This window comes from Bactrocera tryoni, chromosome 4 (assembly GCF_016617805.1).
Source record: "Bactrocera tryoni isolate S06 chromosome 4, CSIRO_BtryS06_freeze2, whole genome shotgun sequence".
In the NCBI taxonomy this organism is placed as follows: domain Eukaryota; kingdom Metazoa; phylum Arthropoda; class Insecta; order Diptera; family Tephritidae; genus Bactrocera; species Bactrocera tryoni.
Genome location: NC_052502.1, coordinates 12270590 through 12294856, shown reverse-complemented (window position 1 = coordinate 12294856; position 24267 = coordinate 12270590). Strand labels below are relative to the sequence as shown.

At 38.4% G+C, this 24267-nt stretch overlaps 1 protein-coding gene across 1 annotated transcript in view; it reads left to right on the top strand.

Annotated features, from left to right (window-relative positions):
- LOC120775279 overlaps positions 1-24267 on the top strand; it is a 128932-nt gene that overhangs the window by 52678 nt on the left and 51987 nt on the right. The window contains exons 2-3 of the mRNA XM_040105377.1: positions 5771-6431; positions 13900-14079. Coding sequence (XP_039961311.1) covers positions 5925-6431; positions 13900-14079 — 687 coding nt within the window. The 5' untranslated portion in view covers positions 5771-5924. The remainder of the gene's footprint in view (positions 1-5770; positions 6432-13899; positions 14080-24267) is intronic.

The following is a 24267-nucleotide window of genomic DNA, read 5'->3' as shown; positions in this document are numbered from 1 at the left end:
TATGGTGAAATGACCATAAGTTAATAAAACCTAAAATATTTTTAGTTTTTCTAAAGATTTTTCGAGAGCTGTAGCCCAAATTTCTGCCGCAAAAAGCTTAAAAACTTTCTTTAAACTGTATTTGTATTACGTAATGTCTATGGGTCCTTAAAACCTAAATTATCTTTATTTTTAGAAAGACTTTTCGAAAGCTTTCGATATAGTTTCTGCTTATAAAAGTTTCAAAAAAGTAAATTTGCACGAAATGCTCTATTTATAAAGTTTTACGAAAGCTTCTGTAAAACTTTTTGCTGAAAAAAGCTTAAAAATCTTCATAGGAATATATTTGTATAACCAAATGTCTATAAGTTTCTGAAAACTAAAATATTTTTATATTTTTTATAAATACTTTGCGAGAGCTTTCGCTAAACTTTTGACTGAAAAATGCTTAAAATCCTATATGCAAATAATTTTGTATTAAGAATTGCCCATAAATTTATAAAATTTAAAATATTTTTTATATATTTATAAAGTTTGTAAGAGCTTTCGCTGAACTCTCTGCTGAAACAAAATTTTAAAAACCTATCTGAAAATAAATTTGTATTTTGAAATATCCAAACGCTAGTCAAATCTAAAATATGTTTAAGATTTTACGAAAGCTTTCCAAAGCTTACTGCTGAAAAAAGCTCAAAAGCTTTCACAAATATATATATGCACTACGAAATGTCCATAAGTTACAAAAAATACGATGTTTTGTATATTTAAAAAGATTTTTCGGGATAGCTTTCGCCAAGCTTACTGCTGAAAAAAGCTTTGAAAGCTTCTTGAAAACAATTCGTACTTGGAAATGTTCATAAATTACTGAAACTTCAAAAAAAAAATTGTGTTTATAAAATTTTTCGAAAGCTTTCGCTAAACTTACTGCTGAGAAAAGCTTAAAAACTTTCATAAAAATATATTTGTGTCACGAATTCTTTTACACAAATCTACCTTCAATTGTTATTCTATTGTTATTCATATTTTGCATACCAAATTGTGACACCCTGTACCACCACCACCATGCCTACAAATAAGCGAGTAAGTGTTCCAGAACAACGACTGCCAAGAGGCACGTCACGTGCTCGACCAAATTCGCTGTGGCAGGCGGCAAGCAACGTGCTCCTCCTCCACTACGCCTTGCACGCGCCCACACTCTCGCACTCGCCTTGTGGCAGTAATGGCTGCGGCATGGCAATGGCAAAAAAAGGCTGAAGAAAACTTGGCAGACCCATTTTTACTTGGAGTCAGCTCCATATGTCGTCGTAGTCAACGTACTTGTTTTTTTAGTTGTTATTTTTTTACCCGGCTCTGTGCTAGAGCTGCCGTTGGCAAGCTGTGCGGTTTTGCGGCAACAATACACGCAGGTCGTTGCACTCGCCGCCGCTGACAGGTCACCGCCAACAAACACAACACCAGGCCTACACACATATATGAAATGTTGCATGCAACATGCTGCACATGGCCGATAAAGAAACACGTACCGGAGCACAAATACATACATCAGCATTAATGCATGTATGTATGTATATGTGTGTGTGTAGTTGTGGGCAGCTGAAGGCAGCTAGTGGTACCCTCGGCAGACAGTCAATAACAGGCAACAAATTAAGGGCAATAAATTGAACGGAAGTTGCCGCTTTTTGCTGCAAAACGAAGGGTGCAACACACACATACACAGCCACATAGAGGGTTTGCAAGAGAAACCACCGCTATTCACTGGTTGAATAGCCGCGAAGCCAATACAAAAAATTGCTCCTTAGCGAGCATTTGTGTGTGGCAAGACGAACGGCAAAATGTGGAAAGGTTGTTAGGAAAGAATCCACGTGCCACATTTGCCGTCATTGCCGCTGCCCACGCACCCACACACACACAGACATACATATACTAGCAGTTGGGTATGTAAATGCTCTTCGCTATAATTCCAGCAACAACAACAACAAGAAAGAACCTGCGTTGTTTGCGATTTTATTTGCCACGTTTTCTATTTGCGTCGCTCTCTTTGCTGCCTTCGCCGGCGCAAACAGTTGGCAACCTTTTTGTGCTGCGTCGTGAAAATGCTCACTTCCGCTTGCCGTTTCTGCGAAAATAAAGAAATCAGCTGCCGGCGCGGTCCTGTGAACCACCTGGCAGCATAAACTTACAACTCAACTGAAAGGAAGCGGAAATGGCTGGGTTGCTGTTGCTGTTGCTGCTGCAGTAGCTGATTGCCGCTACCAGCGTTGCTTGTGTCTGCGGCAAGTGCGCGCGAAAATGCCGTTTCAACTAGCCACTTGAGAGTTGCACTCGAAATTCTGGGGAAAAACATGTTCAGCTGCTCGCCGGCCGCTCCCCTGTGATTTTGCACCTAAATTGGCCATAAATTGAGTGAAGTGGCTATGCATAGAGTCGAGAGAGAAAAACAACCGTGCATTGTTGCTGCAATTCCAAGAATGGTTGTTGCAGCAATTCTTTCTGCCAAAGTTGTTGAGCGTGGTTTCTTCTCTGGCAGCCATAAATATCGCCGTGCTTCGGCGTGTTTGTTGGGAGCAATTTAGTTTTTCAATAAAATGCAGTTTTTCTCTGTATCTCAAGAGATATTACAAGGTGCGAATGGCGTTCGCCGAAGTGCTATTCGAAATACCGCGTGTGTGTGTGTGTGTGAATTCTAAATGCACCTTAGGTTCTATATATATTTTTTTTCAGTTTGGTAGAAATATATTAAAATTATGAACTTTGAAGACGCTGGTTTCGGTTAGAGGAAATTCATTGCGCTGGAAAATAGTTTCAAACAGCTTGCCGCTGACTTAAAAATATAACTTCAATTGAAATGATATTTTCTTGAACTCTAATAGATCTTTCAGTGTTGTTGTTTTTATTGTTGTGCTCTGAACAAATACCTTGTTTGTACATAATGAAGTTCATAACAACCAGAAGTAAACGTCGCCGAACTATCACTCCGGGACTCGAAGTGTAACCGACTTCAGACCGTGCGGGCTGCTGTCGCACTGAAGTCAGCTGTTTATAAATTTGCTGAATGACAGTTCGGAGTATTGTTCACAAGCGTACAAAAGCGTTTTGCCAAAAGTGAACGCAAAAAAAGTGATCAGCGATGGAATTCAAACCTAATAGTGTGATTGCTTTATATTTAGCTGGAAAATCACAGCCAGCAATTGTTCGTGAGCTCAAACACCTTAATGTGAATAAAGTTTTTGTTTATCGCACCATCACTCGTTACAATGATACTGGTAGCATCGCAAAACGCCATGCAGGTGGTCATCAAAAGACTGCAACGTCACGTGAGATGATTCGGAATGTGAAGAAGCGACTTGAGCGAAATCCACGACTAAATGTCAATCAAATGGCTGAAGAACTGAAAATATCCAACCGCAGCATCCGACGCATATTGAAAAATGAGCTCAAGGTCAAGCCTTACAAGTTCCAAAAGGCCCATGATCTCACAGCGAAGCAGCAACAATTAAGAGTTGAGAGAGCTAAGCAGTTACTTCGCTTAGCCGAAAGTCAAATTCCGAACATTGTGTTTTCTGACGAAAAATTTTTTCCAATTGAGCAATTCGTGAACTCTCAAAACGATAGGGTTTACTTGACCGACCGTTCATACGAGAATCTAAGTCATCGGTTGGCCACCAGGAGGCAGCACCCGCCACAAATAATGGTTTGGGCTGCTGTCACCGCAGATGGGCGCTCTCCAATTGTTTTCATCGAGCCTGGCGTCAAAGTAAATGCGACATATTATCGGGAAAGTGTTTTGGAGGCTGCTTTGAAGCCATGGGCAAACAAACACTTCGGTCGCAAACCATAGACATTTCAACAGGACTCAGCACCGTCTCACAAAGCGCGAGTGAACCAAGAATGGCTGAAAAACAATGTTCCGAAGTTCATTACGATCACACAATGGCTCTCGAATTCACCAGATGCGAATCCAATGGATTATGCTCTCTGGGCCATTTTGGAGAGCAAGGTCCGAAGTAAAAAATATACCAGTATCGAGATGCTGAAGAAATCCATTGTTCGTAAGGGGGCCAAAATACCGGCAAGTCACATTCGGGCAGCTTGCAATTAGTTTTTTGACCGTCTCAAGGCCATAGTTAAGGCAAAAGGTGGTCATATCGAGCAAAAGTGAATTGGTCCTGAATTTATGATTATTTTCACACATTTTGTACTTTAAAATAAATGAAAACAAGTAAGGAAGGGCTAAGTTCGGGTGTCACCGAACATTTTATACTCTCGCATGGTAAAGTGATAATCGAGATTTCATAATACGTCATTTAAATATTTTTCAAATACCGTATTTTTGTAAAGTTTTATTCCGCTATCATCATTGGTTCCTAATGTTTATACTCGTATACAGAGAAGGCATCAGATGGAATTCAAAATAGCTTTATATTGGAAGAAGGCGTGGTTGCGAACGATTTCACCCATATTTCGTACATGTCATCAGGGTGTTAAGAAATATTATGTACCGAATTTCATTGAAATCGGTATAGTAGTTCCTGAGATATTGTTCTTGGTCCATAAGTGGGCGGCGCCACGCCCATTTTCAATTTTTAAAAAAAGGCTGGGTGCAGCTTCCTTCTGCCATTTCTTCGGTAAAATTTAGTGTTTCTGACGTTTTTTGTTAGTCGGTTAACGCACTTTTAGTGATTTTGAACATAACCTTTGTATGGGAGGTGGGCGTGGTTATTATCCGATTTCTTCCATTTTTGAACTGTATGCCTGAAGAAAACGACTCTATAGAGTTTGGTTGACATAGCTATAGTAGTTTCCGAGATATGTACAAAAAACTTAGTAGGGGGCGGAGCCACGCCCACTTTTCCAAAAAAATTACGTCCACATATGCCCCTCTTTAATGCGATCCTTTGTGCCAAATTTCACTTTAATTGGTTTATAGGTTATAGGTTTTCGGTTTCCGCCATTTTGTGGGCGTGGCAGTTGGCCGATTTTGCCCATCTTCGAACTTAACCTTCTTATGGAGCCAAGGAATACGTGTACCAAGTTTCATCATGATATCTCAATTTTTACTCAAGTTACAGCTTGCACGGACGGACGGACGGAGACAGACGGACGGACAGACAGACATCCGGATTTCGACTCTACTGTCGCCCTGATCACTTTGGTATATATAACCCTATATCTGACTCTTTTAGTTTTAGGACTTACAAACAACCGTTATGTGAACAAAACTATAATACTTCTCGTTAGCAACATTGTTGCGGGAGTATAATAATTTTTCAAACAGAATTTATGGTTTTTTTAATTGGTTACACTTCGAGTGCCGGACCCTGTAGTGTGATAAAATTGAAAGGTGAATTTTGTCCATTTCATCTCCTTCAAAGTAAGCCCCTCCCGCTGCATTACATACACTTATGCCAACGAATTTTGCAGTCATCATAGTTTCACTTGGAAAAATCCTCCTTCGTGATGGTCATCAAAGCCTTCTTCGATTTAGCTTTTATATTCTCAATTGAATCAAAACGGTGTCCTGGGAGTGGTCATGTGAATTTGCTGAATAGCCAGAAGTTACACGAAGGTAAATCAGGCGAATGCGGTGGTTGTGGCACGGTATTAGTGGAAAATGTGGTGAAATGATCACCAATAACCAATGCGGTATGAGATGGTGCATTATCGCACGCATATAAAAATATTTACATTATTATAAAATATAAAATGTTGCTAATTTACTTCTTATATAAAATTTTTTCACATAAAAACTTCCAATCCACGCTGATCAAATCACTTGGTTTTTTCTTCCTTGCAGCTACCTAAACAGATGTCTCGATGCCTCGTTGAAATCCATTAAAACTCTGCTGCGCACTTAGGCAGCCATCGGCAACCTTCAGCGGTGGCCACAATTGAACATTAAATCACTTAAGAAACCACAACAACAAAAGTAGCAATAGAAATCAATAAAAATGCGTTCCTCACCCTACGCCTACCACATCGCCAACGACTTGAGCGAAGAAGAGTCCGACGGCAATGCACTGGACTATCACATGGCGGCGGCCATTAGCTCGAACCATCGCCAGCAGCAGCAACAACAAATGGAATCGAAATTGAAAGACATACCAGAGAAGTATTTCATGATGATTGCTCACTTCCTGGCGGGCGATTTCAATGACACCGAAGCGATGGACCGTGTCAACGGGCCCATACTGAAAGCGAGCATTAAGTCCGTCTATTGGCTGTTCCTCATCCAGTATGCGTTGCTGGCGCTGGCCGGCATCGCCATGAATGTGAGCATTATTGCGTATGCGATGTATAATCGCCTCTACAAGGATGTGACGCACGCATTCATCGTTAATTTGGCGTTGTGCCATTTGGTGCAGTGTGCGCTGGTGTTGCCGATAACGTTGATGGTGATGCTCATACAGAATTGGATATTCGGACAATTTTTGTGCTTCTTTCTGCCCATGCTACAGGTGAGTGTTTGAAGTGAGGGTGGGTTTGGAGGAGGGAGTGGTGGAGAAGGTGGTAGTGTTAAAGGGAAAATCACTTATTATTCTTTACAGTAATGATTAGTAAAATAAGAATTATCGGTTTATTCTTTGCAAGACTATTAATGGAAAAGTATTGGAATTAACCGGAGAAAAAAATCAGAAAATCTAATGAAATCCTGAAAGATCTCTTTTTTTCTGAGGATTAGGCCAGGATAAGATCTTAAGATAATGAGTTTGTTTGACATACCCGACAGAGTATACAATCTAACAGTACCAATTGGTACTGAAAATGCTTACCAAATTTTCAGGGCGCTGATCAACGCATTGTATTGATCCGTTGTGTTTTTTAGCGCCATGGAGTAAGGCTGTCGTCAGCAGGTCCCCACGTTAAACACACCAGACGTTGCCCTTGTTCACTTTCATACCCATTTGCTTCGCTTCTTTATCCAACTTAGAGATAGCATAACTAACGGCGCCGTTATTATGGCCAATGATATAGAAGTTGTATTCCGATTGTATCTTCTCCATTTAGATCTGCAGCTCGAATAATTTTCTTCAGGAGTAGATTGAAGAAGTTGCAAGATGGGGAGCCGCATTGGAGGATGGTAGCATATGTCGAAGTTCACGCAAGTGAGGAAAGTTCTATACTCGTAAGGAACTGATATTTTATCCTCACCCATCACTGTTCACCGTTAAGATAAAGAAGTTGTAGAAAATGTATTCCAATTTCGAACAAGCATAAGTTACGAAAATAAGATCAGCCTTGAAATCTCCAGAGGAATAACACTACATGAATAAACACAGCTTTGAAATGAACAATTAATTCAAGATCAAAGTCTTCACCAACCAAACTACCCTTTGCCATGCATTGTGCAGGTTTACTGACCTGGACCTGGACAAATATAGGCTGTAGTGCGCCTGAGATAAGGAAAAGGTAAAATATCTATGGACTTCCACCTTTAATTATAATGATAAATTCTGAAGAAGTTGTTGAGCTCTGTCAATATTCGGTAGCAACATAGCGTTATGAATCAAAACTCATAATTGAAAGCTTTCATCATCATTAACATTCATCATCAAACGGTTTTGAACCATTTAAAAAAGACGGGCTACAAAAAGAAGCTCGCTGTTTGGGTACCACATAAATTATCTGTGATAAATTTAACGGACCGAATTACCGTCAGCGATTCTTTGCTGAAGCGAGTGGTATTATGAGACGAAAAATGGATAAAATAATACAATAATAAGCGAAAAAGATCATAAGTAGTTAAAGCGTGGTGAAGCTCAGCGAATGGTAGCAAAGCCAGGATTGACGCTTCGAGAGGTTATGCTCAGTGTTTGGTGGGATTGGAAAGGAATCATCCTCTAAGAACTGCTCCAGCCTGGTTGAATGATTGATTTTACATTTTGCTATCAACAACTGATGAGATTGAAGCAAGCAATCGAAAAAAAAACGACCAGAACTGATCAACAGAAAGGGCTTCGTCTTCCATCAGGACAACGCTAGACCACGCACATCTTTGATGACTCGGCGAAAACTGGGTGAGCTAGGCTGGGAAATTTTAATGCATACACCATATTGCCCTAACCATGCATCATCGGACTAATATTAGTTTCGGTCAATGCAGAACTTCCTTAATAAAGTAAAGTTTGCTTCAAGCGATGCCTGTGAAAATTACTTGTCGCAGTTTTTCGTCGAGAAACCAGAAAAGTTTTAGACTGATGGAATAATGTCTCTAGCGGTAAAATGGCAAAAGGTGGTCGACTAAAATGATATATATTTGGCTCATTAAAGTTCATTATAAATATAAAAAAATTCGTTGAAATTGGATTAGAAATACGAAAAGACTTTTTCAACTACACAATATATGGTAATTTACCACTTGTTTAATAATTGCTTAGTAATATTATTAAATTTTGCAAACATTTTTGCTTAAGGTATGGTTAAATTACTTATGTTTATATGACGACTTCCTTAAAGTTTTTTAAATACTTTGCCATAATTTACCTTTATGGCACTATATATTCGATAGCAAAAATATTTGTTAATATCAATACCTACATACAACCGATTGTAATTGAACAAAATTCCTTCAAAATTAAATCGAATTCAAAAACAATATACTGCAATTACCTTTAACAAAACTATGCAACGTTTCACTAGAAAATTTTCACACAAAAGACTCAGCTAAGCCTTAATTTAATTTTTACTGTGAATGGTTAATCAAGTAAATTTAGACAAACAAACAATATATAAATTGTGCACAAATCGAATTCGATTTCGCAAATAACAACATTTATATATATTTCGCACACCTTTGCAGCGAAAAAAATAATTTCAGTCGGCTAGTAAGGTGATAAATGTAATAAAAGTACGTTGCGTATACGCAGTGTAGCACGGCAATGGCCGCATGGCAGCGTGTGCCTGACAGCGACGAGTGTTTGCCTTTTGAGTGCGTGTGGCACACAACTCAACACTTGTGTTCTCTCACACAAATACATACACACATATTTATATACATATATATGTACATATATAGGAGACACAAGCACCATTGAGGTCGGTGCGGCTAAGTGGCCATTGGCCGTTGTCACTTGAAATTGCCGCTATATCTATAAAACTGCTGTGGAAATAAAATTTAATTCACATTGTTATTTCATGCGAGCACTTCGCTCAACAGCGGCATCACAACATGATGGACCGTCGGCCATTCGGTGGCACCGTCCGCAGTTTAACCACACTGACATCTCCACACATATATTGTATATTGTTATGAAGGTGTCCTGCGAGACAATGCCAGTTAATACTGCTTCAGTGATGCGGCACATTTTAGTTGCCTTGTCATGCCTTCACCATTCAGAAAAGGCATTTGTGACACGTGCTCGGACGCACAAAAGCGTCGAAAGCGGAAACATAAAATTTATTAAGAAGTTTCGCTTTCACTGCCCGCAGCGTCTTCACTCTCACTCTAAATCACGTGTTTTCTTGCTCTTTCTTTCGCTCTCTCTCGCAACAGTGGTTGTCATGACGCGCTCGCGGGCATTTTCTGCACATTTATCGATAACATTCATTAGCGATAATTGCTTTCGTTTTCGACGCGTTTCGCGGAACAAAGTCAAAGTGCTGGAAATAGCAACGGCAGACAATAGAAAGCAACAACAACAAGGGAAAGACATAAATTAAATTAATTTGAACGCATTGTGCGTGTGTACGTGAGCAGCAGCTGTTATCTTTATACGCACACACACACATAAATACATATAAATACTTTCACACTGCTTCGTCGTTCATTACTCCCGATGCCAGTCACCTATTTATACTATAAGTTGCCATTTGCTTCGTTTTGCGTTAATTTCATCAGTTTAATGAAATGAAAATTCTTCTGCCATTCTCTTTAAATAATAAAATCCCCAAGTTATGAGTATTACTTTCAGTGCTTCGCGCTGTTGCTCCTCTTACCTCTTGCCATGCTCAATGTTCGGTTTCTTTGTTGTACGCGTTCATTTTGGCTTTCACTTGTTGGGTCAATGGCAGGAGGCGCGCTAAAATTTTGGCGCCTCTCAATTTCCTTAAACAGAACTTAATCACCGGATATTGACCTGAATACATAATTATTTGCAGTCATTGTCACGCAATATTGCTGTCATCTATTTGTCGTTAATGTGCATGGACGCAAGAGTATCGAATTTGCTTGAAGGCATTGTTGACATTGGCCCAAAAGGCATAATTTGAGATAGTGTGTGTGTCCTTCACGCTTCTATATCCACATTTTCAAGTATCTTTGCGCTCGCTTTCTAAGTATAGACAAGTTACTATGTTATGTTATATGTGCGCACACCTCATTAGGATGCCTAAAAGGTTTCAAATATTCTCGCGTTTGTGCTATAAAAAGAAATTCTTCACTTTTAAGCGTGCAAAAACAGAAAAGAAGCAGGTTTAGGGATTCAGTTACCTGCGATGAATATATATATATGTATATAGATATTTTATAAATGGATATTAAATTTTGCATTATTGCCATAGTTTTTAATTTTGCAAACGCCCGCTCCGCTTCCGCTTCAGCTTTATAAAATTATTCAAACCAACCATTTGCAGACAAAAGAAGAAAAAGGCCGCAATACGTGACTACGAAGAGCTTGACAAACAGGCCGACAGCGGTAAGGCTCGAAAATTCTACGAAAAGATGCGGCGACTAACAGAAGGTTTCAAGACCGGAGCATATTCTTGTAGAACTCCCAAAGGTGTTTTAGTGACTGATCCCTAGATTATACATAAATTATGGAGAGAACACCTCTCCAACCTGCTGAATGGTAGTGAAAGCTTAACACTAGGATATGGTAAGCCCGATTCCAAAATCGCTGACGATGGACGAACAACAAAGCAGTGGGAGCCGGTCTAGTCAAATACTCCGACGAAGAACTGAATGAGAATGCATTAGTTTCTTTGTAGAATATGGTCGGACGAAAATAGGCCCGACGTGTCGAATTTAAGTGTGCTCTGCCTAATCCACAAAACGGGAGACCACACAATCTGCGCCAACTACCGTGGGATTTTCCTCCACAACATCGCATATAGGGTTCTATTGAACATATTGTGTGAAAGATTAAAGCCCAGCGTCAAAAAACTGAAAGTCAACAACCGACCAGATATTCATCATACGCCAAATTTTCGAAAGTAGCCGTCAAAAAAAAAGGATCGACACACACCGAAAGCTCCGTCAGGGTTGGGAAGAACATCCCCGAGCCGTTCGGTACCAAACGAGGTTTCAGAAAAGGCGACTGCCTTTCGTGCGAGTTTTTCAATTTGCTTCTGGAGAAAATCATTCGAGCTGCAGAACTTTATCTAGCAGGTAAATCTTTTATAAGAGTGTACAACTGCTGGCGTATGCTAATGATATTGATATCATCGGACTCAACAACCGCGCCGTTAGTTCTGCTTTCTCCAGACTAGATAAAGAAGCGAAGAAAATGGTTCTGATAGTGAACGAGGGCAAGACGAAATATCTCCGGTCATCAAACAAGCAGTTGTAGCACTCTCGACTTTGCTCTCACGTCACTGTTGACAACCTCCGGTGTGTTTAATGTGGGTACCAGCTGACGTCAGCCTTACCCCATGGCGCTCATAAGCACAGCGGATCAAATCAATGCGCGAACTTCAAGGGGTCTTGCTTCCAGATACCAGGTGCCAGAATTAAGTCTCCGGTCAGACCTCGTAGCCGAAGCTACTACCAGTTGAGCTTCCATACAGCTCTGGACTGGTGGCCAGAGGTCGGATCCCACACCTACATCACGTACGTTAACTGTTCAGTATTCTGACTAATGGAGACCACACCACTTAAATCTAATCGTCTATTAGTCCAACTAATCCCCATACCACCCAAATCCCTAATGTCCGAGTACATCGGGCGTTCTGCCAATATATGCACCCAATCCTCTACCCCGCCCCACAAAAACAACCTGACCTATCAGATAGGTGCCTCTGATGCAAAAATGCATTCAGAGGCCCATGCCCCGTGAGCAGAAAACCCAGACTCAGACAAAATCTGAAGTCTGGGTTATCCTCAACGAACCCAGCGTCCCGAATGTACTCGTAGGTCAATTGGCCGTTAGGACTATTATACCAATGTTCTTGCCACCTACACCTAACCCTATCATCTAGAAGCCTTTTGCTCCCTAGATACCTCTCCCTCTAATTATCATCGCGGGAAATCCAGTCATTCCGCAGCAATGACACACTCAAACCCCTTCTTAATCTGAATGTAACAGCACTCTGTATGACAATGAGGTCACCTAACAAAACCTGCATAGCATCCGTTGAGACAGTGCGACATACAGGCAAGCATCATTCAACGGAGTTCATTGAGAGGAGTTTTTGGCACCCCAAGACAGTCGTGGCTCTGTTGACAATCATAACTTCGAAGTTGTAGATATCTCGTTATATATTTCGATATTTCGTTTATCTTGGGACCAGCATTAACGCCAAGATCAATGTCAGCCTCAAAATCCGACGCAGAATAACTCTTGCCAACAGGTGCTCTTCGGACTAAGTAGGCAATTGAGAACTAAAGTCTTCCCTCGACGAACAAAAACAAAACCATAAGTAACTCATTATTCCCGTTCTACAATATGGTGCAGAGATTTCAAGAGAAAGGTTCTGCCGAAGATTTATAGAACTTTGCGCATTGGCCACGGCGAATATTGCATGCGATGGAACGATGAGCTGTACGAGTTATACGACGATATTGACATAGTTCAGCGAATTAAAGGACAGCGGCTATGCTGGCTAGGTCATGGTGTCCGAATGGACGAAAACACTCCAGGTTTGAGAGTATTCGACGCAGTACCGTTGGGAGAAGCAGAGGAAGAGGAAAACCGCCACTTCGTTGGATCTGACTTAGCTTGGAATCTCCAAACGAAATAAAAGAACGACTGGCACGCTATTGAAAACTCGGTTATAACCGCGTAAACGGTGACTATGCCAATAAAGAAGAAGAAGAAGAGCTATTTTTGCTCAAATAAACAAATTTCCGAATTTTTGTTCCACTTATTACATATACAATTAAATAAAAAGTTTACATGAAAAACTCTAAAGTATTTTATATTAAACTTTAAAGGGTCGCAGAAGGTCATAAAATATACATCGTAATAAAATATTGTGTCCATAATTCACTATAAAATCAAAACTAAATTTTGAAAATCGATTTTCTTGCTTGAAATTTGAACACTTACATGAACCTAAGTGTCTCGTGGGACATCCAAGGGTTAATTAGCATAAAATTTGCGATGATAATTTAATGATTAGCAGCTGAAAGTATGCAAAAGTTATGAGTAAATATCCGCAACACTGCCTACAATATCCAACTTGGTTTACGAAAAAGGTTTAACAGTGATTCCACCGCTATTACGAGTGCCATTAGCCTACACAGACACACATACAAACATAACTAAATTTTTTGCGGCGCACAACTTTCGCCATTAAAACTACGCGAAAGTGTCATTTGCGGCAGATATGGAAAAGTTTGCGGCCTGAAGTCAATTGCCTGCTGAAAGCTGCACGAAGCGAAGTTCAACGACATCGGCTAATAAAGCGAGTGTTTTAATAGAGCAAAGGAGGCAGCATAAATAAAATAAATATAAATATGAATTAATACAAAATGTATATTTATAGTTAAAAGCAAACATGCCTTATAAGCACTAACATCAGCTTGAAAGCTCTAATAAGCAAGCGGCAATATCAAACGAAGTTAATTATAAAGTTTGCAGAGTCAGTTTAAAAATACAGCGCTAGAAAGTCAAACCAACTCTCATTGAAGTTGCTTTTTTTAAAGTTGCCTTCACAAAAACAATTTTACTATATATTTTCCGAACAATTTATATAACTGTCTTTTTATAATGTTTGTATTTGTACGAGTATTTCGCTTTCAATTTTTCTTCTTTATGCTCGCCACAGGACATTCCGCTGCATGTTGCCATAATATCGCACATTCTCATCGCCTGGGATCGCATGCGCTGGCTGAGCGATCCACTGCAGGGCCGCTTGCCGGCCTTCGTCTGCTGCTGCGCGACCTGGCTTACTGGCATGGTGATTGCGCTGCCATATCCCATCTATACGATTTATGTGGAATTGGGGGTAAGTGAAATATGGACAGAGAATTATTTCATTTACAGATTTCATATATTTGCTTTTGTGTTCGTCATGATAAATGGAATAAATAGCGTAAGTTTAACCTTTAAACTTTTAAGGAGTGCGTTAATATTAAAAAGTTCAAAAAAGCCCATGTCTAAATAAAGCGTGATGTTTTGTGATTCAGGAAAAGTTTACAGTTTCCAATACCATTTGCCATGGGTTACAATCGTCTAAAAACTAAAAAAAAACTCCACTTTTGGGCGAACGTATTAAAAATTGACTCACTTAATATCTCGTATACCAATAAGATTTCGACCAAATCTTTTGTAGATCCCGTTACGATCGATTTTTTCACACCGCGAAAGTGGAAGACTCCTTCCTAAATATGTATCACGGTTGAAATATTGAAAAGCTCCCAAAAAGCTTTATAGATTTTTTACTAACCCGCTTTTGCCACGGTCGGAATACTGAAAAGCTCTCAGAAAACTTTATAGATTTTTTACGAAGCCACTTTTGCCACGGTTTAAATGCCGAAAAGCTCCCAAAAAGCTTTATAGATATTTTACCAAGCCATTTTGCCACGGTTGAAAAATTGAAAAGCTCTTAGAAAGCTTTATAGTTTGTTTACTGAGCCACTTTTGCCTCGGTTGAAGTGCTGAAAAGCTCGCGGAAAGCTTTATGGATTTTTACTAAGCCATTTTTTTCTCAATTCAAATATTGAAAAGCTCTCAGAAAGCGTTATGGATTTTTACTAAGCCATTTTTGCACGGTTAAAATACAGAAAAGCTCTTACAAAGCTGTATGGATTTTTTACTAATCCACTTTTGCCACAGTTGAAATAGAAAGTTGAACAGCTCTTAGAGAGCTTTATAGATTTCTTACTAAGCTACTTAGATATTAAATTTGGCCTAGATCGACTCATTCTGAACCCATTCTGTACATTCTGTAACCTTTTGGAATTTCCTGACACGTTTTAAATAGCTTTAAAGCGCGGACTTATTCTGATATCGCATAATAGAACCTAATCGTAACCTACTTGACTGAAATAAACTCGTACCTCATAAAACATAGATTTTATGACCTAAGTGGAGGAGCTTCAAGAAGATTTTTCTCAATAATCTTTCTACAAATTTTATTTTATTAGAATATAGCAATAAATATACTACATACATCTCTTAAAAGCTTAAATTGAATTACTATTTTTTCTAAAATCTAAATTCTGAAAGTAAAAGCCATTTCCACTGGCCTCGAGAATCTTGAACCACTTATTTTTTTCAATGTAATGGGTAGTCAAAGAAAAGTCTGGCAGTCAAATGGCGACTGTATGGCAGGGCGCTCATAAAAACAATATTTTTTTTGAAAATATAAGTAACAGCTAATATATGAAAGCTCGCAGTACCGTTGCGAAAGAATTCGTTTTGTTCTTTAAACGAATTCGGGTACACATTATAGGCATACAAATGTCTATTCCGTGCTTTACGCTTTACTTTGCTCTGATGATGTGTCTCCATATAACCTATATTACCAAAAAACAGGTCACTTCTACTTCAGCGAAAAAACTTTTTGGCGATAATGGTTTGGTTAAGGGATCTTAGGATGAAAGTTGAAAGCTTTAAATGTGTTTAAGGATCTTGAAATGGAAGTTGAAAGCTTTAAAAGTTAATTAAACTTTTGGTTTTAGCGTATTGTTTTATATGCATGATTCCAAGAGCTTTTATAGAGCTTTGCCTGGCTTTAATGCTTTCACGAGAAATTGTAGTGTTTATAAGTTCTACAGCAGTGCTGATGCGCTATTTGTTTTGTTAAATATGTTGAGTTTTGTGGGCCTAACTAAAACCAAAACTCAACAAGTTACTTTTTCATCAAAAGTTCCACATAAAATTAGGTTAATTACTTGTACAACATTGGGTTGTAGGCTGAAGCAATATGAATATTGCATGTGGTTTTCATTGGAAAATATTACTGGTGCGCTTATAATCTAAAAATAAAATATTCCACAATTAAAGATTATTTAAAAACTAACGAATCCTACATACACTTCACTTCGTCAGCAGATTTATACCAACTGTATACCGAGCGCGTGACTGCCTGGAGCGTTAAGCGTGTGTGTCTGTATTTGTAAAGTTCCATCGGCAGCAATTTCATTTGTATTTGTATTTCCAACGAATTCCTGTTTGTTATTGTTGTGTTGTTAAAATCCAGGTGAAAATTTTTTGTAATGTTTACTGTTGTTATTGTTGCCTCTAGTTTAAAATAACAGCTTATTTGTTTTCTTGCAGTGTTGTGTTTTTGTTATTTTCAATTACCGTTCATTGTTATTTCGAATTGTGTTCTCACACCTTCTCCGAAATCGGACATTGATTGCTGTCAGTTTGGGCTTTACTTGACAGGCAATGACTGAACCTTCGCTAAGGCTCTCTCCATACCTTGTTTGTTGTTATATAACGGATATACATAAATATTTAATAGTGTTTAATACATATATACATACATTTGAACATTCCCAGAAATAAAATATATTTTATTAGCTGGAATTGAATGTTTGAGGGTACGAATGAGTGTACTGAAAGTGTGAACCCCACGCCGAACAAGAAAAACATTTGTGCCTGCGCTCGTGCACCTACTTGCCGATGGCTAGTATTGTTATGGTTATTGTGTAGGAAAATATTCGAGTTTTTTGAAGTTTTCCAATGAAAATTTTAACAAAGCACTTTTCATTTCGATTCTTAATTGCTGTTCTAACTAATTGAGCTTATCTTTAGAGCTTTTATAGAATACAATAGCGGTAAATTGCTGAAACAAAACAATTATTTTTGCAATAAGAGCTGTTCAGTTATAAATAATTTCACTGAAATGAACTTCAAATATAATTTTTTTTCCGAAAACAATCAAAGCTTTGGTAGAACTTTCATCTTAAGAAGGATAAATAGGCTTTAAATCATTATTGTAATTAAAGCGAGCATACTTTTAGGGAAATGTTATCTGTATATATATATTTGTAGCGCAATAAAGAATTAAAATGAAAACAAATTAAACCTTAACCCCTCAATACCCTTCACAAATAAAGACGTTTCCATACAAAACCATGATTTTGATCGTTCAGTTTGTATGACAGCTATATTATATAGTACTCCGATCTGCACAATTTCTTCAGATATTATAGCTTTACTTTAGAAAATAGTCTATGTCAAGTTTTGTGAAGATATCGTTCCAAATAAAAAAGTTTTCCATACAAGGACTTCAGTTTTATCGTTCAGTTTGTATGACAGCTACATGCTAAAGTTGTCCGATGTCGATAATTCTGACAAGTAAGCAGGTTTTTGGGGAGAAAAGAACGTCTGCAAAATTTCAGATTTATATCTCGAAAACTGGGAGACTTATTCGGGTATATACAGGCGCACACGGGCAGCCCGGTGGACAAGTTTTGTCACGCTGATGTTTATACAAGTATATATATAGCATAGTTTTTCCATTGTTTCCTTTTGGGGGTAAAATAGCTTGTTCTAGGTATAATAAATACTCACTATATAAATAATTTATAGAAGTATACATATAGGCGCATGAGAGAAATCTATTCAATTCGATGCCTTCATTAAGAAAACAATATATATTTTACGCTAATCTGATAGGCTTTACTAAAAATTCACCTTAGAAATTCAACAACAATACAGAATAACAGTCCTCTCCACTTAGAGTTCGGATATCAAACATTTCATAGAAATTCAACATCAAAAACAGCTGACATTGACTGGTCACTTAGATCTCCTGATTTGTTGCCCTTTGTTTCTTACTTTGGTATCGTAAATAATTGTGAGTTAACAATTTTATGGTTTAACGCTAAGTACGAGAGGAGAATAACAACAAGTTTTGCTTATCAGAAAAAAAATTATAATATTTAAACATAATTCACCTTTAGTGGACTTTTAACTAAAGCTGTTTCATGCCGAAGCACTCATTGTAGCATATTTAGCAGTTGGCAGCTACTCTCTCCACCATATTTATGTGGGAATTCCTTTGAACGAGTGTTCTACATCCATAAAAACAGCTGCCTCTAAGCTTGAGTTATTTACTAACACCATTTCGTTGCATAGTTTCAGGCGTCATTTTTCCGTATTGACCATATTTCTGCATTTTGTGCTCACTACTTTCTTCTTTATTTGCTATTTTTGACATTTGATGGCCGTTAGCCATCAGCTTGTGTCAATGTGAATTTATGTCAGTGTGTTAATAAAGTGGCCACTACGTTTGGGTTTCATTTGCATAAATCAAGTTGTTATTTGATGAAGTCACTTAAGTCATAATTTATTGGGAGCGTATAAGCGCTATTAAGCGGCTTGCTGGTGTTACAAAAGTGGGGATATTTTTCATATAAACTGCGGAGTTTGGTTACTTCACAGCAAGCGGTTGCAATATATAAAAGATGTACGTATAATAATAAAAATAATAAATATTTTCTACAATCCTTTAATTGTTAAAGCTCTCGTATCTCAACATTTTCAACATTCTTATGCAATATGTATATACATATTTATGTATATATGTATCAACATATTTGAGCGGGCCAAAAAAGTTCCTTTTGTGCATTATAATTTATTTTGCTCGCTCTTATTCTGTGCTAAAATATAATAAAATATATTAAAATTTTTTATCCTTGAAAATTGCTAAGGAATTTCATTTAAATTTATTAATTAAAATATGGTTTTGTGTAATTTTTACATATACTCAGTAGACAGTATGCATTACTTAACAAGAGTACACATTATTTTACTGGTATTAGTAATGATTACGATTAAATATTGCCTTCACCGCATAAAGGTTAAAAGCCTACAGAGTAAAAAGTACTTAAAGCCCAAATGCCAATGATATATGTATTATATTTATATCAATGAATTGTCTTTCACTCGTGGTGAGCATCACAACAAAAAAGCCAATTATAATTTGCACGCTTGATGACCAGAGACAGCTGGCGCTGAGGAATTTTCCAAGACACTTTGATCAATTTGCCTCAATTAAGCACATGATTTGATTGAAGCCAAAGACGACGAAGAAGAAGTTAAGCGGCTTTAATGAAATTTTCGACTTCACACATACAAAATATATTATAATATACATATATATATAAATATTTATATGTATATAAATATGTACATATATAATATATTGAACAATAAAGCGGCGCACAGCTGGTAATTAGAAACAAAGGCGAAACGAAATATGAGGCATATGAGAGCAGATGAATGACACTTGAATCGAATTAATTTGAATGCATAAAAACAACAGTTACATGCGCGATCAGTTGTAAATAATCTGATTTATTGTGATGCCATGCATCAGTGGATACACGCGCAAACAAATATCAGCGTGCCACACACACAAAACACATATACATGTCTTTAGTTACTATATATGTGTGGATGCAGATGCATGGACTTATAGGGAGGCAGAGAGGGAAGGAGAGAGTTTGATAAGAAAATAAATAAATGTACGTATGTACGTATAGATGTTGAGTGATTAAGTAATTTGAGATTTTTTATGTGAAATCAAGCAGAAGCGGAGCACATAAGCATGCCTGTGTAACTATGAATGTGAGTATGTAAGGAAGCACCTTTTGGGTACGTGAGCACCTTTGTAAATAAATTAATGTAAAAACAAGGAAAAATATTAACTTTGGCTGCTTCTAAGCTATAATACCCTTCAGAGGTGTATTTATTATGCCACAAAAATTTATAAAAAGAACTTTTTCTTGATTTTGTGCGGTTAGTTTATATGGCAGCTATATGCTATAGTGAGCCGATCCGAATATTTTTTTCGGAGATTATAGCATTGTGTTCGGTAATAAGTCATAGCGAATTTTATTAAGATATCTTGTCAAATAAAAAATTTTTCCATACAACGACTTGGTTTTGAAAGATCAGTTTGTATGACAGCTATATGCTATAGTCAGTTGATCTGAATATTTTTTTCGGAGAATATAGCATTGTATTGGGAAATTATTCGTAGCGAATTTCATGAAAATATCTTGTCAAATTTAAAAGTTATCCATACTAGATCTTGATTTTGACCGACATGCTTGTATGGTAGCTATGTACTAAAGTGATCTGATCAGAATAATTTTTTCGATGATTGTAGCAATATCTTCGATAATTAGTCAAAGCGAATTTCATCAAGATATCTTGTCAACTAAAAAATTTTTCCATACAAGGACTTTACTTTGACCGATCAGTTTGTATGGCAGCTATATCCTATATTAGTTCGATATAAACAAATTATTGGCAAATTATAGCATTGTCTGGGGCAATAATATGAGGAAAGTTTCGTAAAGTTATCTAGTCAACTAAAAAAGTTTTTCATACGAAAACTTCTTTTTGCTCGGTCAGTTTGTATAGCAGCTATATGCTACAGTGAACCGATTTGTTTAAAATATTTGGATAGTGTGGCATGGTCTTGAATAAATATTCATGCCGAATATTGTGCAGATATCTTGTCAAATAAAAATTTTTTCTATGCAAACACGTGACTCTGATCGTGCCGTTTGTATGGCAGCAATATACTTTCGTGATCCGATATGGACGGTTCCGAGAAATGAGCAGCTTCTTGGGAAGAGAAGAACATTTGCAAAATATCAGATCGATATCTCAAAAGCTGGGGGCCTACCATGCCTGAATCGATTCAGCTCATCATACTGATCACTTAAATATATACTTTATAGGGTCTGCGACATTTCCTTATTACTTATTATGTGCTTGTAGCTACCGTTTGTCTTATGTATTTATGTTTGTAGGTATGCGTGTGCGCTTGTACTATTCGCTCATAAACGGACAGCGAGCTTGTATGTATTTAAGCAGTCAAGCAGGCGCTTACCAGCCAAGCAGTCTCCATTCAATTCGTTTACCATTGCTGTTATTGTGGTTCTTGCTGTTATTGTTGTTTTCGCCAACGTTACGATTCATTCGGTTCCATTGAATGTGTCACTGAGGGTCTCAAAGTGGGAAAACAAGTGAATTATGACACAAATCGTGCGCATCAGAGAAGCGCCTGGGCTCACTTTATACGCTTTCATCTTCTCCAAACACACAAACAAACACACTACTTGTCACTACTATGAACAAACACACACACACACACTTTTGTTCGAATGTATACGTGTCGCAATTCGAGCTTATTGGCTCAATGGATTTCTATGACTCCCACAAGTGGTTGTTATTTGCACTGTTGCTGTTGTTGCTATTGTTAACTTATGTGTTTTCGTTTTGTTCGTCAATTGTTTTTGTTTATGAGCCTGTCCTCTCGAGAGCTCGCACACTGCACGGTGTGTGCTGTGTTTATTTGGCTCTTGAGCGCGCAACAGCTGTTCATTCAATCGCATAGTGTCAGGGGGCGCCCCTCTACCTCTCCGCTGCCTTGCCACTATTGCTAGGCAGTAATTCATTTACATATTGTACATGTATGGGTGTGTGTGTGTGGATAGTTGTTGGCGGCCTACGTCACATTGCATTTGGATTGAACGAGTTCATTGAAGTGGAATTACGGCAACTCAAGTTGACAGTTTGAACGACACAAATAATAATGAGTTAATGAATTACTCAGAAGGCATGATGAAAATGCGCGCGCTGACGCTGATGACGAAGACTTTGTATATTTTGTTGAAGAAGCCACCCATGCTAGGGAAAGATCGCTGACATTAGAAAAGACATAAAAAGTGAAGTGAGTGTCCAAACCGTGAGTTAAGTCGTAGTGAGTGCCATCTCCGGAAGTCCGCAAGAAGTAAGTCCAAGCGGAACTGAAAATGAAAAAAATGAAGGTTATCAAATATCTCCCTTCCGCTTTTTTGCTCTCTATTCAATGCTTTATAAAAAGCGTTACAGTGATCAGATTTAGTTGAAATATGTGACGTTTCGTTCGATAATCTGTTTCCATCTAGACGGCAACTTCATAATACCAGCCTCGTAGAAGCCTCCCTCCTTATTTGCGAAGAACTCGGACAGCCACTTTACATAAGCCTCTTTTGAGTTCAACTTACACCAACAAGTGCGTTCGCCATGGACAGGAACAGGTAGCAATCGCTTGGCGCTATGCCCTGGCAATATGGTGGATGCGATAAAAGCTCCCATCCGAGCTCCTGTAGCTTCTGCTGAGTCATCAGCGAAGTTTGTGGTCTGGCGTTGTCCTGGTGGAACACTACACCTTACCTGTTGGCCAATTCTGGACGCTTCTGGTCGATTGCCTGCTTCAAGCGGTCCAGTTGTTCACAGTAGATGGTAGAATTAAGAGTCTGGCCATATGGGAGCAGCTGATAGTGGATGATTCCCTTCCAATTCCACCAAACACACAGCAAAACCTTCCTGGGCGTCAATTTGTAGACATGGATTCAAGGTTTGGTGCTTGATGGATTCCAAGTGTTGTGTGTCGGATCTGTGATAGGGCTGGGCATACACAGAGACTACTAGTTCGAAGCCTCGGCAGATACCCTTTTTGGAAGCATGTTCTCCAAGTGGCCAAGCCCCTGTTATGGTAGCAGTTAGTCTATAGATACCTTTCCTGGACCTATTTAATAAGACGTTAGTTCTTTTTTTGTCATTTATTGGCCATATCTCTTTAGTTATATTGTATTTGGTTATATTTTCCATCTATTATTCGCTAATTATTGAAATTGTATATTGAGCTCTCTCCTGATCGATCCTATCGGGCTTGGTATTAACTCTGGCTCGGATTCGTTTAGGAACCACCATTACCAATTCATCTGCTTTATCGCTGCCGAAAATGTTTCTGTGGCCGTTAACCCAGATCAAGTCTAGGTGGAGCTTGTCTTTTATTGAGCTTAGTGCTTTCTTGCAGTTGTGGACTATACTGGAATTTGTCATGGGCGACGACAAGGCCAGAATAGTCGCCTGGCTATCCGTGTATATTGTTGGTTTATGTATCTTCTCGTAGTTATTCACTAGAGCTTCGCAGGCCTTTTGTATGCCCAGTACTTCTGCTTGGAAAATGCTACCCGAGTTCTGTAGACGGATCGATAGATAAATGTCCAGATCATCGGAATATACTCCCGTGCCTACTCCGCAGTCCATTTTAGACCCTTCGATATAGCTTGAGATGGTATCTCTGTCCATATTATGCCCCTTCTTTATTCTTGTCTGGAAAGTATCCTCACCTGGAAGCATCTGTAGATATCCAGCTTTGGAAGAATGTAGGCTGATTTATTGACATTTGTACTGAGTTGGTTTAGAATATCACTATGTCCATAGTTCTTTTTATTCCAACCTCCCAATATTTTTTTTTTGCAGAACATGCCGCTATTTTGTGAATGTAGATGTCTAGGGGTAGTTGACACGGGATGATATTAAGCGCATCAGTCGAAATTGACTTGATTGCACCAGTAACACCTGTACATGCTGCTCTTTGTATTCCATTTAATTTTTATACTCTCGCAACAAAGTTGCTAAGGAGAGTATTATAGTTTTGTTCACATAACGGTTGTTTGTAAGAGAGTCAGATATAGGGTTATATATACCAAAGTGATCAGGGTGACGAGTAGAGTTTAAATTCGGATGTCTGTCTGTCCGTCCGTCCGTCTGTCCGTCCGTCCGTGCAAGCTGTAACTTGAGTAAAAATTGAGATATCATGATGAAACTTGGTACACGTATTTTCTGGCTCCATAAGAAGGTTAAGTTCGAAGATGGGCAAAATCGGCCTACTGCCACGCCCACTGCCACGCCCACAAAATGGCGAAAACCGAAAACCTATAAAGTGACATTTGGCACAAAGGATCAAATTAGGGAGGGGCATATTTGGACGTAATTTTTTTGGAAAAGTTGGCGTGGCCCCGCCCCCTACTAAGTTTTTTGTACATATCTCGGAAACTACTATAGCTATGTCAACCAAACTCTATAGATCCGTTTTCTTCAGGCATTTCTATATACAGTTCAAAAATGGAAGAAATCGAATAATAACCACGCCCACCTCCCATACAAAGGTTATGTTGAAAATAACTAAAAGTGCTTTAACCGACTAACAAAAAACGTCAGAAACACTAAATTTTACGGAAGAAATGGCAGAAGGAAGCTGCACCCAGGCTTTTTTTTTAAGTGTTAACTTTACATACTTTTTTTTTTCAAAACTTAAATCATATCTGCACACCGCTTCAATTCAAGTTGGCACCATGAGAAAACTTATTTCTGCGTTAAAAGTCTG